Source organism: Telmatherina bonti, assembly GCF_933228915.1.
Source record: "Telmatherina bonti genome assembly, chromosome: 21".
In the NCBI taxonomy this organism is placed as follows: domain Eukaryota; kingdom Metazoa; phylum Chordata; class Actinopteri; order Atheriniformes; family Telmatherinidae; genus Telmatherina; species Telmatherina bonti.
Window position 1 is genome coordinate 15,222,862 of NC_136630.1, and position 14,789 is coordinate 15,237,650.

Here is a 14,789-nt window from a genome sequence, read left to right on the forward strand (position 1 = left end):
TATGCCTCACACTACAGGACTGGTTGGATCCTGCTGTCTGTCACACAGAGTTCACATGTCACTGCATATCTGTCATGGTCTTTAGTTAAATAGATAGTTCAACTTTGGGCATCCTGCCATGACATTATGACATAAGAGCTTAACTTGCTGTGTAATGGTTTAACTTCGTCTTTCTTAGCTTTATTATTTAATTACATTTATACACACAACTGGTTGTTAGCAAAGCTAAACAGATAGGACTTAGAGGAAGGCTGGAATATAGTAAGAAGGTCGGCAGTATAAACCAAACAAAAACATGCATCCACAAAAAAATAACTCATAATATTGGCAAAATGTCAGTGTCACTTTACATTACAAATGGCAAAATCCTCACAGTTTGTACTGTGATGGAGATCATTGTGCAGCTGATAATTTATATTTTTGGTTTATTAATTAGTTTTCTAATGTAGTGTCAAAATTAAAAGATTTTTAGAATATGTGCCTTGCTGCTCTGGTTTGTAAATTAAATTAACTAAAAGTTAGACTTTGAGTTTATGCCTTATTAATCTGCTATTTTTCCTGTATCTTTGTTCAAAAGTAAGGCATAAAAGGCATGATAGCTGATGTTTTTACTCTAGCATACAGGAAAAATAGGATTTTGTATGAACTGCATTTTACAGTATGCCAAACAAGTGGGCTTTGCGCCTTACTGGATCTGACTAATTAAAATTGGTCTCTTTAGGTTTGTCTTTTTAATAAACTTGATGCCGCCATAACAAAAGTAGTGTACTGGCTAAAACAGTCTTAGACAAAAAACTGCAATAACACAACTATAAATTAATTACTAATGGAACAATGAAGATATAAATGAACATACAATAATAATAATAATAATAATAATAATAATAATAATAATAATAATAATAATAATAATAATGGTTATTGAATAGGAAGCCCAGAAATTTCTAGGTTTGAGTGAAATATTCACCTACAATTAGGTTTTGCTCTTAGGAGCGATGTCTAGTCTTTTATGGAGCGCTCATCTGGCACCGTAGTGACGTAGGCATTACGTAGTGACGCTTACAGAGACGTCTATCGAAACGTAATTTTAATAATTATCAAGTTTTAAGGAAGGAAGTTGAGTTATCAAATTTTCGAGACGTCGAACAGCTCCAATCATTTTTTGTGCTACAGATAAGGTTACGCAGCACAAAACACAAACAAGTGAGTAAATTAACGCAAAGTATTTTCTCCTAAGTTAGAAAAGGTTACAGCATTAGCTAACTAGTCACTGAAACTTAACAGCTAATGCTTGTAGCTTGACAAGTTGCTGCTTATAAACCTTTAGGCAGTATTAACGTTCGTAATAAAAGCAAGTAAATTAAACTTCTTAAAAAGTTAATGTCTTTCTATAAACTAATTATAACGAAATGTATTACAAGTATTGAGGTTCTTATTTGTTATGTTGCGTTGACTTTAGATGGCTGGGGAACATGTCGAGCCTGCTGGACTCGACGGTGAAACTAAGGATGAAATAGATGCCAAACCTAACCGCAGTGGCAGATTTCTACTGTTTGGAAGGTGACTCTTCTGTCTCTGCTTAGATGCAAATGCATACAGTATATCAATCAGACAAACTACTAAAATGAGCAAAAATAAGTTACATTATCTTCTGCAATGTCTTATCGTTTACTTCCTTTAATATTTCACTGCAGCTGTGATGCAAAACAGGATATTAAAAGACAACAAAAACTAAACAAAACAGAAAAATGGTTTATGAGCCTTGATCTTTGATCTAATATGTCTGTTCTGATGTGTTGTAATTACTGCACCCCGCTGTAATTAAAAGTTTGTGTATTTCCTTAAAGACATTACTTACATAATTTACTGCTGCATTCATGTTCTGCATCCTTGCTATACATTAGAAAGGTATTTATTTGGGGCTGCATGGTGGTGAAGTGGTTGGCAAAAGGTCACTGGTTCGATGCTCAGCTGGAGGGAGGTTTGAGCAGTGGAGTTTGCGTGTTCCATGCTTGGTAGCATTAACTGGTTACTCTAAATTGTGAATGTGAATTGTTGTTTGTCTCTCTGGGTTGGCCCTGTGATTGACTGGGAACCTATCCAGCGTATACCTTCCCTCTTGCCCAGTGACTGCTGGCTCCAGCTCCCCTGTGACTCTTGATTGGACTAAGTGGTTAAGAAGATGGATGGATGGGTTTTTTGTTTGTCTCCCTGTGGAAACACAACAATGTCCTACTAGATAGTCTTCCACAAATATAGCTATCTTACATTTGAAAACAAAGGAGGAAACAAAAACGGATGACATGAAGGTGACAAATTTCTCAACTAATGAAACTCTAAAACAGTAATATATTATACAGTATATAATATATAATATATTATATAATATTCTGTTAATTTGATATAGTGTCCCAGTTGTAGATAGCCTAATTATGTCATGGTTAAAGAGGTTTGCATGCTTTGTATAAAGAACATTTTCACCACTCACTGAGACAAAGTTTTGTTTTTCCAGGTTTACTCACAAGGTGGCACTCTGAACCTTTCAAATAGAAAAACAATACTCTTGATATTTCTTCCAGATGAAGAAATCAGGCAAAAAGCCTGCCTTCTCAGTCTGGCCTTCAGGTTTTGACTTGAATATGTGAGGATCAGCATAAGTTATTTTAATTTTAAGCCATAAAACATGAAAGCGGATCAAAATCTGTATTATTTAAACAAGTATTATGTTAGCTTTAAAAAAAAAAAAAGACACATTGGCACTGTGTATCTGGAAACTTTTTCTTTTTTTCATTCTGATTATCAGTATAATTTGTCTTTCATTGCTACTAAATTAATTTTATCATGAACAAGAACATGAGTGATATATTTAAAAGTATTAGGGTGATTTTGTGCCTTATTTCCTGATCTGGACTTCGGGACTTGTAATGCACCAAAATCTGCACCACGGTCAGTAATAAACTTTATTTGAATATCGGTTTTGAAAAGAGAAAACAACTATATTAAAATTGACAATGACATAAAAAGTCTACTGTTAATTAAATGCTAATTCTTTCTAGTTTTGGAGGGGATGGTGCAGTCAACATTGATATTAGCGACTAGACAAAGGTGTGTGTGATGTTATTGGCATTCTTTGACAATTACAGCTTTAAACCAAACATGGGAAATGTATGCAGTATCTCAAAGAAAAGTTAATTTTGGAGCGGTGGGGAGGCAGAACCAAACCAGCATATGCTGGTGAGGGTTAATCTTGTTTACATTTGTGGCATGTGGTTATATCAGCTTGTAAACAAAAAAAGAATTGATTTGTAGGACTGAGTGAGTTGATCAAACTATTATATGATAATATTTTAGAATATTGCAGCAACCAACAATGTCAAGTTAAGATGATCCATCTGTAATTGTAAATGTGATTACCAAAAAAGCAGGTTTGTATTTTAGCAATGAATTTAGCTAAAGGTCTTCTTATGCATTTATTATTTGGATTCTTTGCCTGTCAGCAGTGGAACAACTTATTGCCCTGTCTGACCTCAGCAGGGAGTGAGGCACAGGGGCCATGTGTGAATAGGTTTTTAGAAAGCACTGGTGTGATGGTAAGGCTGCTGACTCAGGGAGCTTGCTGTGCGCTGTCCCCTGTCCTCAGCAGCAAGTTGGCCCAGTCAGGTCTCCATCCAGTAGAGAGCATGTTAGTATCCTAGTACAGCCAGCTGCCAGGTCTGGAGAATTGTACTTTTTGTGGGGGAAAAAGAACAAATACAGAAATAAGGTATTTCAGATGCAGAGTGGCGTAGCGCTTAATGACCAGCCCAGGTAAGACAGACACTGCAGCTTCCTATTCCTCTTGATTGTCCTCCTGCTGCCCAGCCCACAGTAAACCAGAGCTTCACCTCTTTGCCCACCCTCGTGGTTTGTTTGGTGCAGTTTGCTAGCACACTTTGGAGGTGGGAGGGGGGCTTCAAATGTTCTGGATCACATGTTTATTAGAATATGGCTGGACAGCATGTCAGTGTATGTGCATTAGTGTTTCTGTGAAATGCTGTGTATTGTTCCAGCGCTTGAGTAACCTGATGACTGGGCTCTTCTGGAACAAGCTGGGGTTTTTTTTAGACCTCTCAATGAGTCTCTATTGGCTTAGTGATCTGGATGGATCTTTTAGAGAATGGAATCGCTGTTGGAATCGCTACTGGTGAAAGATTTCCTCTCGCTCATTGATGCGGTTATGATACTTTTGTTATCTGTGCCAAGAAAAAAGTAGTTACAGTATCTTCTCTAACCCAACCGTGGATTACTACATCTAACTTTGGTTGTGACATTAATAGTTTTATTTTAAAACATGTTTGTCTGCTTTGGATTCTAAGTAAGTGGCCCCGATGGTTTTCAGTTTCATGTGTGCTTCATTTTTTGGAAGTCTTTCCATTTGGTTGAGAAAGCTTTCAACTTGAGAAATGTAAAATGAGTCAAGGATATTTCCTAGACAACTCTTCACTTGCAAGATGCTATAATATATGGTAAGAGTCCATTTTGTGAGTTATCAGCTTTATTTAAAATGAGGATATCCTTTTTTTCTTTCTCTTATTTTATTTCTTATTTTTATATCAAAGCGGGTCAAAGTGGAAGTGTTAACTAAAGTTGTAGTGCTTCTTAATTTTTCTTTTTTTTTGTGGCTTTTTGTGTTAGTAGGAAGAATAAGGATGGCCAGACGCGGGAGCAGGACTACTCTTCTGAAAGCCATTACAGAATTGTTTCACCAACATTCCAGTATAAGATGAGCCACCAGCGAGTGGGGAAGTGCATCATCATCAACAACAAAAACTTTGATGAGAAGACAGGTAGAGCAAACATACACACATTATTTTTTATTCATTATACACCCCTTTTAAATTTAACTTAGTGTTACTCATGGAGACTGAGCTGAAGTACGCTGTCTTGGCAGGGATGAATGTACGCAACGGCACGGACCGAGATGCAGGTGAGCTGTTGAAGTGCTTCAAGAGCCTGGGCTTCGATGTTTTCATCTATAATGACCAGACATGTGAAAAGATGGAGCGACTTCTCAGAGAGGGTGAGTAGTGCCTTCCAGTTGTGTCATATTTGTGAGTAAGCCACAATTTTTGTCTTCTCTTATGGTGAAGAAGATTTTTATGTAATTATATTATTGAAATGGTGTGGCTTTTAGATATAGCTAATCATTTTGAATTATAAGATAATAACACAAAGAGCTTGGACTGTCAAATAAAATTCTTCATACACACACACACATATATGTAAAATATGTACAGGTTGGCTGATTGATTGATATATAAATGTAATATAATATTGAAATTGATATGTAATATGTATTCGGGCTGCTGCAGTGAATGCATTGTGTGAGGAGTTTTATAGGCACTTATTGCCACTGATTTCAGTCTCGCACTGTCAAGCTGATTGCAAATCAAGAAAAATATGTATTCAAATGAGTATGGCCTGCTTTGTAGAACTCTGGCCTGTTTGTCTTGAAATAAATAGGCAAATCTGTACATACTGATGAGCATTATGGCTCTCTTTTTATTTATGAGCTGTGTGGGCATAATGGGTAATCATATTTTTACTGTTAACATATGTAAGGTAGAAAATATAACAGCATAATTTTAGCTCATTATGACAGAGAAGTTTTACTTTTTTTAAAGGGAGCAAATCTGTGTCTGAAAAAATAGTCTGACACTAAAATTTCTCAACTCTCTGTAGTTGATAAGCATTTATTATGTCCATATATCAAGTCAACAGCCACAAGTTTGCATTGTGTTTGGTTTTATAAAATCCCAAAGTCAGACAGCAGAGGGTGCTAGTGTAAAACAGTTTACTTGCCTCATGGCTAATTGAATGAATTAGTCACACTGACCTAAATAACAATAATATAATCAGCTGAAGGCCTTGTATACTGTAATGACTTTTGATAAACTTTTTAAACGCTTTCTCTAGTGAAAGATTTTATTTCTCTCTGATTATTACTGTGGCAGCTGTCAATGCTGTTGCTTTAAAGCAAGAAGATTCCCCTTTGAAATCTTAGCTGAAGCTTTTCTGAGTGGAGTTTGTATGATCACCCTGTATTAGTGTGGGTTTCCTCTGGGTGCTCTTGCTTCCTACCACAATCCTGGATTGTATTTAATTCGTGATTGTAAATTTACCATGGGTTGAATGTGCATGTTTGTCTTTAGTGTTAGCCCTGTGATGGACTGGCTATCTGTTCAGGATGTATGTAGCATCAATGACAACCCTGTAGTATAAAATAAGTGGGAAAATAATTTGTAAAGTTAAATCAGCTCTATATTCTAGAATTACACTGAAGGCCCATTCACTAAAAAAAACTTTTTAGAGATGCCTAAATGGAGCAAAGAGTTCAATGTTTTCTTTGTGTGTGTATGCATCAGCCTCAGAGGAAGACCACAGTGACAGCTCGTGCTTCGCCTGCATCCTGCTGAGTCACGGTGAGGAGGGCATGATCTATGGCACAGATGGCGCCATGCCCATCAAGACCATGACCTCGCTGTTCAGGGGAGACATGTGCAAAAGCTTAGTTGGAAAGCCAAAACTCTTCTTCATCCAGGTAAGACTTAAATGTTTAAATAGTTATACTGGAAATCCAGTTGGTGTAACACTGGTGTTACAATCGTTAATCTTATGTAGATGTTCACCATTGTTGACCCAAAGAGTCAGTTACGGATTTAATAGGGATTTAAAAAGAATATTTAATTGCTCTTGTTAGTGTTTAGCAGCTCTCAACATCCCAGCTTTTAAAAACAGTAAATAATTTCACTGCTTCATTAGTAGTTGTTGATGAAATGCCATTTCATTTTCTTCACCAGGCTTGTCGCGGTTCTGAATTTGACGATGGTATTCAGACAGATTCAGGTCCGCCAAACGATACCCTGGAAGCAGATGCTAATCCAAGACATAAGATTCCTGTCGAGGCAGATTTCCTGTTTGCATACTCCACTGTGCCAGGTAAGCCATATTATCTGTCCAAATACACAAAAACTTAAACATCTTATGACGTCCATGGCTTGTCTGTGCAGTTTTACGGACAACCCATCATGTTTTTCTAGGCTATTACTCATGGAGAAACCCTGGACGTGGTTCCTGGTTTGTCCAGGCGCTCTGCAATGTCCTGAATGAGTTTGGCAAGCAGCTGGAGATAATGCAGATCCTGACGCGGGTCAACTACATGGTGGCCACCAGTTTTGAGTCCTGGTCTGAGGACCCACGCTTCAGTGAGAAGAAGCAGATTCCCTGTGTGGTCTCTATGCTGACCAAAGAACTATATTTCAACTGACCGCCCACCTGTACTGTATGACACAGACTTCTTGACCAGACTGACTTGACGGATTGTTTTCCATTGTGACTAAGCGGTCAAAGCATTCAGGGATAATTCAGGCCCAGCAGCACACTGCACATTTAGAGCACAGATGACATTTTGCATGTGTAGTTGGGCCTGTGATGACACACAATACAGTGGCACTCTGCGTTCATGTGTTGATGGTGAAACCTCTTCTTCAGGTTCCTTCTGAGCTGATCTTTGTTGACAGGCGTTGTAAAATATACATGTTCTTCTACCAGCCCATGAAGTTTGCTGCCAGTTTTTGTGGGTTTGGGGACTCACCTCTAAATATGTGTCTCTCCATTTTCAGATATTGAAAGATATTTTGAGGGAGACAGCCTTGTGGACTTAGGTTAGAAAAAATAGGTCAGAAGCAGAAAGTCAGATCTCCCAATTATTTTCTATATCCATATAGATTAGTTACAAACAAATATTCAATACACTTATCTGTAAGTACAAAGCAGGATACCAGCAGTCGGTCTATGACTGTGTCTTCAGTTTCCGTTTCCGTTAACTATAATTCAAGTTTAATAGCTGAGAGATCAACCTGTTTTAGAGAGCCACATAAGAAGCTTGTCATAGTCATGACGATGCCAAACAAATGTAACATAATGATATAAGAGAAGATATATAGATTTTGAATTAAAAAAAAACATTAAACTAGAACAGGACAAGAAACATGGAGAGCTTATCTGTTCACATTTGGAGTTAGGAAATAGAAGAAGCCAAAGCTTTTCTGCCATACTTTCAGCTGAAGGGTTCTGTGTTTCAGTAGATATGAACACAAACAAGTTGCAGATTAAATTATATATCTTTTTAATTAATTTTTCTCAGGCAACAGATGAACTAAAAAAAGATAATCATAGCAAAACAACACAATCCAAATGGGAACCCTTTCAATTATCTTAATCATTTTCTTGATATGATATGAGGGTTCCCAGCTGTCTTATTTTTTGGCTGATGATCAAACCAAGTGTGAACTGAGATAGAGAAGCTCTTCCTTAACATAACCTGTCCGAGGAACACATACTGTGCATTAGTGCAATGCAAAAGGAATAAGGAACTAGAAGAGAGAAACTTTTGTAAAAGCTACGATGACTTCTCCCATATCTCTAAGCAAATTAAATTAATGAGTAGGTTGTAATCATTGTCCATATGTAATGAATGGTTTAAGAAAGAGATAAGTATCTGGAAAATTGCACAGACCATGTTCAGCAACCTGTGTTTCAGCGGTTACATGTAAAAAAAAAAAAAAGAAAAGAAAAGACAACACTTCTCCTAGTAGAAATGACTCCACACAATGCCAAAGGCTCAGCGTCTCAGCTTTCCTAGCTAAGTTAAAGTTAGTAGTAGCATCATGGCATCCTCAGGATCTTTAATGTCCCATCAAATGGGTAAATGTCATGTTAAATAATCTCATATATGTAGTGGCAAGGAAGGTGTGATCTTTTGCTGTGTAGTGATTTGTTCTATGAGACTTTGAGTCAAGCACATAGCAATGATCGTTTGCAGTTTTGCTGGGATTCCCAGCATGATGCTTAAGTGTTCACTTGCATGTCCAAGCACAAATAAGTGAACTTTGTGTAATTGCATATGGTCAAAACTGTGCACTTATTTATCAATCAGGGTCCAAGTTTGCATTTAAATAAATTTCCCATTTTTTTATTTTGTAGGCATTCTTCTTTATCAGCATAGATAATATACTAAACACACGTCAGAATGTCTAAGATTATGAGATAAACTTGGGAAATATCACAGTGTAAAACTAAACTAGGGCCCAAAGCACAAATGCCGCATCATTTCACTGTATATTAGTGTTGTACATTGTCTTCCCTTACATTACGCTGTAGTCAACAGGTGCCAAGCAGTGTGTTGCTGTTTTTAGTTTCTAATTGAATTTTGCTGTAAGACCCTTTTAAAAATTCAAATTAACAAAAATTTATTACTATATCACTTTAAGCACATAGTGCACTTTGACAAGCTTTTAAACCCAATATATACATAACTTGATAAATACTATTATAGTGTTATAAAATAAAATCTAAACACCGTTTTTTTTTATATATATATTCTTATATTGATACGTAAACATTTGCTAACTGTTATTACAACTTTGATAGTTTGTATCTGCAGATATAGTGTTTTATCGTTCCAAAGTCTGTTTTACACAGAGGCAGCTATTACTGGCAGTGACAAGTCTGAACTTACACAATCCACATGTCCACAACATGCACTCTCACTGTTTCTGCAATGTTTTTTCATTATCCACATGATTGCTTGTGTTGGTAACTTGGGAAGGGAAATAACCCTCAATACATTTATTATTAAGCTTTCCCCAGTTTTATACTTTGTTTTTTAATCAGTCATTTTAATTGAAGAAAACATTTATTCAATAGATGCCAGGTGTGTGATCAGTACCAGCATCCCCAGTTCTTGTCTTATACAGCCATGACTCTTGAACTCTCTCAACACATGGATCTCTGATCAGTGATGTGGTGCCCGACCTGTGCTGAAAGAAATGTTTGCTCCACTTGTTTTGGAATTGAATTGAAAGAGGGAAAAAAAAAACTTTTTAATATCAAAATATTTAATGCTTTCCGGTGTTAAATGCTGTTGTCCTCAGGAAGATATTAGGGAAGATTTTGAAAAAATGTCTGAATTTGATAGAAATTATAATCTGGCCCATTTAAAAAAAAAAAAAAAAAAAAAAAAAAAAATATATATATATATATATATATATATATATTAAGGGCAATAATTGTTTAAATAACTTTAAATAGATGAATGCCTGTGTAAACATTTTCCTGTAATAAACTTGAAAAATTTATTAAATGAAGTGTGTGTTGTTTTACTTGGAACATGTGTAAACAGACTACATTCAAAAGCAGTTTCACACAACAGGATACCTGGAAACAGTTAATTCAGACAAATCAACTGAATGAAAGAAAAATCCTTAAGTTAAACTCTTCAGAATTACGACTTTAAAGTCAACAAAACCTTTAGCTTTCTGTTCACATTTGATTAACCTGAAATCATTTTAATATGGTCAACATTAAATCTCATTGACAAATGTCTGGTTTCTAATATCTATTTCTATTCCATCTGCACTAGATAATGTGTTTCTTCACTATAGCATCACACATAAACATACTGCATTTCTAATGCACCAGTAGTAGAACAATACACAGGTAATAGATGGCAACATGCACTTTTTACTTGTGATAGACAAAAAACTTTATAAAAACTACAACCTCAATGTGTTTCATGAACATATAGTTTAAATTTAAACATTTCTGGTCTTTTTGGTACACCACTACAGTAGACTAGCTTATTATTTAATTGTTTACTACTTGTTGGAAAAAGTGTTATTTTTCTCCATTTTCCCTTGTGTTTTAAAAGGCATTAAACTCTACTAAGTGTTTCCTGAGCTGCCAAAGACATCTTTGTTTGTCATCCTGGCTTCATGATATCACATAAACACACACACACACACACACACAAACTATAGATATATGTATAGAGAGATATATATAGATATGTATATAAAACCACAAAGGCAGCATTTGCTTTGTATTTTGAATCAATCAGCTGATTTTGGCAGGGGGTTCTTTAAAAGGCAGCAGTTAAAACAGAAAATTTTGGTCAGAGGTGACAAGTTAGTCATTAGCTACCGGTGTTGTGAGTATAAAATTAATTGAACCTGTGTTTGTGGAACTATGAACCTATAAATTACAAAAATATACTATAAATATAGGCATGTCTCCTTTAAAGGATTTGCAAACAATTATTATTTTCTAAGAGTAGAGAATATAAGAATGTAAGAGCAGATTCAGTCATTTCCTAGTTATGAGAAATGATGCACAATAATGTCAAATGTAGCGCTAGGTGTGACTTAAAAGTTCACTCTCATGTAGGTGATATTTTGGGCAAACTAATTCTTTCTCAGATGTCACCTTTCCACTTTAAAGCAGTCACAACTTGAACTCAGCAGTTACTATATAATATGTATAGTTACTATATAATAAAGATCCAAGATTTATATTTGGAAATTCCTATTTCTTTCCTATTCTTATCATTTAATCTCTCCTGTCTATTTTCAAACATGACTTGACACCTGTCATTTCAACGCCAAATTCGGACTATTAGTATTATTCTGCTTTTTCTGCTTTAATCACCACTAAAAAAATAAATAAGCCATTCTGCACTTACCTCTGTCATTTATATGTATTTAAAAGGAGGGGTTGGAGGTGTCATTTTATATGATGTGTCTATCTGTCTGTGCCCTTTATGTCTGATTTTAAACTGTACAGCGCTTTGAGTCACATATAAATAAAATATGATTGATTGATTGAATAAAAGCCTCACCAACTGGAAACAAACGACATGATCTGTAGATCTAAAATAGAGATGCTGTAAAAATTCCTTTAAGCACATTTAGACCAGCCTGACATGCACAGTATTCAGAGCTCAGGCTGTGTCACAGGTTAAAAATGTTAGATCAAGCAGCTGATGCGCATGCCCCCCAGCTCAAAATATTCCAGACCACCTTTCATGCTCCGCCTCACAGAACAGGAGCTGATCGGCTGGCATCACAAATTTTAAGGGACTTCCAGTTTGTGCCTTCATTGTCGTGACCAGGACACAATGCCTGATGTAGGGTGTCAGTAAAGGTCCCAGCACAGAAACAGTGGAGAGGTGTCATCGTGTCAGCTCCTACAAAGCACACCAGACCCCCTGGGAAGCTGCAGAATACCCCAATTCGAGTGAATTGTCTTCCGGCCAGCAGAGGCAGCTCATGATGAACGCCGCCATGCCACGCTGTGTAATCTCCATTAAAGTATTCCACACACCACGACTCTTTGCCTCGGCCCAGCCAGCAGTCCTCTTCGCGGCCCTGCCGCGGGATGCTCGGGTAGGTAAGCCCCAGCTCCCAGTAGGTCTTTCCACTCACCTCCACCTCCCAGTAGTGGCGACCCTCTCTAAAGCCCTCCTGACTCACAACATTTAATGTGTTGTCAAAGCGGGAAGGACTCTCTGGGACGTCCTGCCACGTGTCTGTGTATGTGGCTGAGTCGCCCTGGGGCGAGATGATCAGCTTGGGGTGTGCAGTGTCAGCATCCAGAACAACATCTGAAGCATCTGTGGGGAACAAAATAAATGGTAGCACAGATAATCTTTGACATCTTTTCCTCCTTCGTCCTAAACTCATGCACAGAATCCACCTGCCTGTTGGGGGAACTCACAGCTCTGAAACAGCTTCTTGGTGACAGGGACTTGGGATCTGATGAACAGTAGCAGATTGATGGTAAGACACAGCAGCTGGTCATTCTTGAAATCATCCACCTGAATCAGGTCAGGGTCAGTCAGTTTAAGTGTCTCAGAGATCCTGATTTAGACAGTTAGAGATTCACTTTAGTTGGACTTTGAATAAGGAAACACACTCTGACTTTCAGCTCATGCATGAGAAGACTTTGTGAGAATGTTGGTAAAAAAAAGTTCCTTTCCAAGAAGCATGTTGTATCTAGAATGTGGGTTATGCCACTGAAGCATGAAGTGTTTTGACTGACAAGGAAGTGTTGTATTAATTATTGTAAAGTGAAAAGGGACTACCGGTAAATAACCGATGCCAGGTGTTGTCCTCCTGGTAATTCCTACCCATCGAAGAGGGAATTTTTAAAAATATTTTTGGTATGTTTGGTACTTCTTATGTACTCCAGCCTTTTATTACAATGTACATCACAGATTTCAAATTTCTCACATAAAAAAAAGTGCTTTTGCAGTGAACCTGTTTCAAGTGTCCTACCTTTTGTCTCTCTCTGAGTTCTGCTAAAAAGGGAAACAAACAAAATGACATACAGAGTTAGGGATTGTTAAACGTTCTGACACTTCAAATCCAAACCTTTGTGTTTACCTGAATATCAGCTTCCTGTGCTTTAACATCAGCACTGACGGTTGCCAGATCCTGATCCAGTTCCTGTGTGAGGTGGTAACAGTCCTCTATCTTCTCCTCCACCAGTTTCTCTGCTGCCTCGTGCTCCGTGTCCAGTTGGGTCAGTGTGATGCGAAGGTCCTCGTCCAGCACTCGCTTCATGTCCTCATACTTCTTCCTGATCTTCTCTTTTATCGTGTCCGTCTTTTTCTGAGTTTGAAGGACAACGAGAGGAAAACAGAACAATTTTATTATTTTCAAGAGATTCTGGACACACAAATCGTTGCTATGACAACCGTGTCTGAATGTTTTTCGGCAAAAAGAGGTCTTGTTTCCTGAAAAGTACAGTACTACAAGATAATACGATTTGTTGCAGAAAACAGCAACAGAAAAAAAAAGAAGAGGATTAATAAAAATCAGCAAATATTTAAACCTGAAAAGCTGAGATATGCAAGATTTATAACAATGCAGATTAATTTATCTTCTGCAGCACCGTGCAATAAATTTACCAATTGTCTCATCTCTAGCACAGCATGTCAAACAGGCCCATGAACAATTTATCTGTGAAACAGCACACAATGAAAAACAACAACAACAAAACAAGCTCTTTTTGTGTGCTTTGCTGATGAAAGTGGACTACAAATGATGAGCTGGGATTATTACAAAGGCAAAGAAAAAAAACTGAGCTAGACAACAGTGTATTTCAGAATCCATAACTTATTTAACCTTCATGTGATTGTGCCACAGCACAAGGACACACACTCCACTTTAATGATAATGGCAATAAAATGAGTTGGAACAAAGTAAGAAAAGAAGCAAAAAAGATAAAGCCATCCCTTCATGTCAGATTTGGGATGATGGGATATGACAGCAGATTTTGAGGTGTTTTAGATTCCAGTGTTCCCAGACAGAAGCGATGATAAAAAAAAACAAAAACAAAAGCTGATATTTCTTGATCCAATATATTAAAACTATAACTTTTCACTTCCATTATAGTCAACGTTTGCATGCACTTCTAACGTTTATAATTTTTTAAATGTTCATTATTAATTTTCAGGCAAACAATGAAATGATTCACAAATCAGATGCAGATATCAGCAAGCTTTATTTGCTTTATTGTCCTACGGTATGACTAACATACAAATGGTACAAAAGACTTACTGTTAACTCCACTTGTTTGGCTGCCAGCTTCTTAATCCTGTAGGTGATGGCGTCTCTTTGTCTCTGCAGATACTGCTGATATTTGAGCAGCATTTCCTTTAAAACACCAACAAGCAGACAAACATAAAAAAGTATAAGAAAGAGTTCAAGACATACATGCAAAGCAGAAAACTAGGAAGAATGATATGCTTACGCCTTTCTTGGCCTTTCCACCAACCTCACTGTACATTTTCTTTCCAGAAGTGTAGATAAGACTCCTCTCACAAGTGGCCTGTGTAACCACGGGGGCTTTTTATAAGCCTGCCACTGAAGTGAAGGTTTTTTTTGTCAGAGATGGGGAGGGGGGGG

At 37.0% G+C, this 14,789-nt stretch overlaps 2 protein-coding genes across 5 annotated transcripts; one reads left to right on the forward strand and one right to left on the reverse strand.

Annotated features, from left to right (window-relative positions):
* Window positions 1–1,081: 1,081 nt before the first annotated feature.
* casp7 (caspase 7, apoptosis-related cysteine peptidase) lies at window positions 1,082–10,005 on the forward strand. Its single transcript, XM_079261024.1, has 7 exons — window positions 1,082–1,203; window positions 1,460–1,560; window positions 4,678–4,826; window positions 4,931–5,059; window positions 6,405–6,580; window positions 6,840–6,978; window positions 7,080–10,005. The coding sequence occupies exons 2-7, from the start codon at window positions 1,460–1,462 to the stop codon at window positions 7,304–7,306; spliced, it is 921 nt and encodes a 306-aa protein (XP_079117150.1). The 5' UTR covers window positions 1,082–1,203; the 3' UTR covers window positions 7,307–10,005.
* A 102-nt stretch (window positions 10,006–10,107) lies between these two features.
* On the reverse strand, window positions 10,108–14,696 carry LOC306772059 (zinc-binding protein A33). Of its 4 annotated transcripts, none has more exons than XM_079261448.1 (6): window positions 14,635–14,696; window positions 14,442–14,537; window positions 13,263–13,490; window positions 13,155–13,174; window positions 12,595–12,632; window positions 10,108–12,490 (listed from the first exon to the last, which is right to left on the reverse strand). In XM_079261448.1, exons 1-6 carry the CDS (start codon window positions 14,668–14,670, stop codon window positions 11,913–11,915), a joined length of 996 nt encoding a protein of 331 aa, XP_079117574.1. In that variant the 5' UTR covers window positions 14,671–14,696; the 3' UTR covers window positions 10,108–11,912. The 4 variants fall into 4 exon arrangements, with proteins under 4 accessions (XP_079117574.1, XP_079117572.1, XP_079117573.1 ...); XM_079261446.1 differs by having other exon boundaries at window positions 12,595–12,737; XM_079261447.1 differs by having other exon boundaries at window positions 13,155–13,177.
* Between the last annotated feature and the right edge of the window lie 93 nt (window positions 14,697–14,789).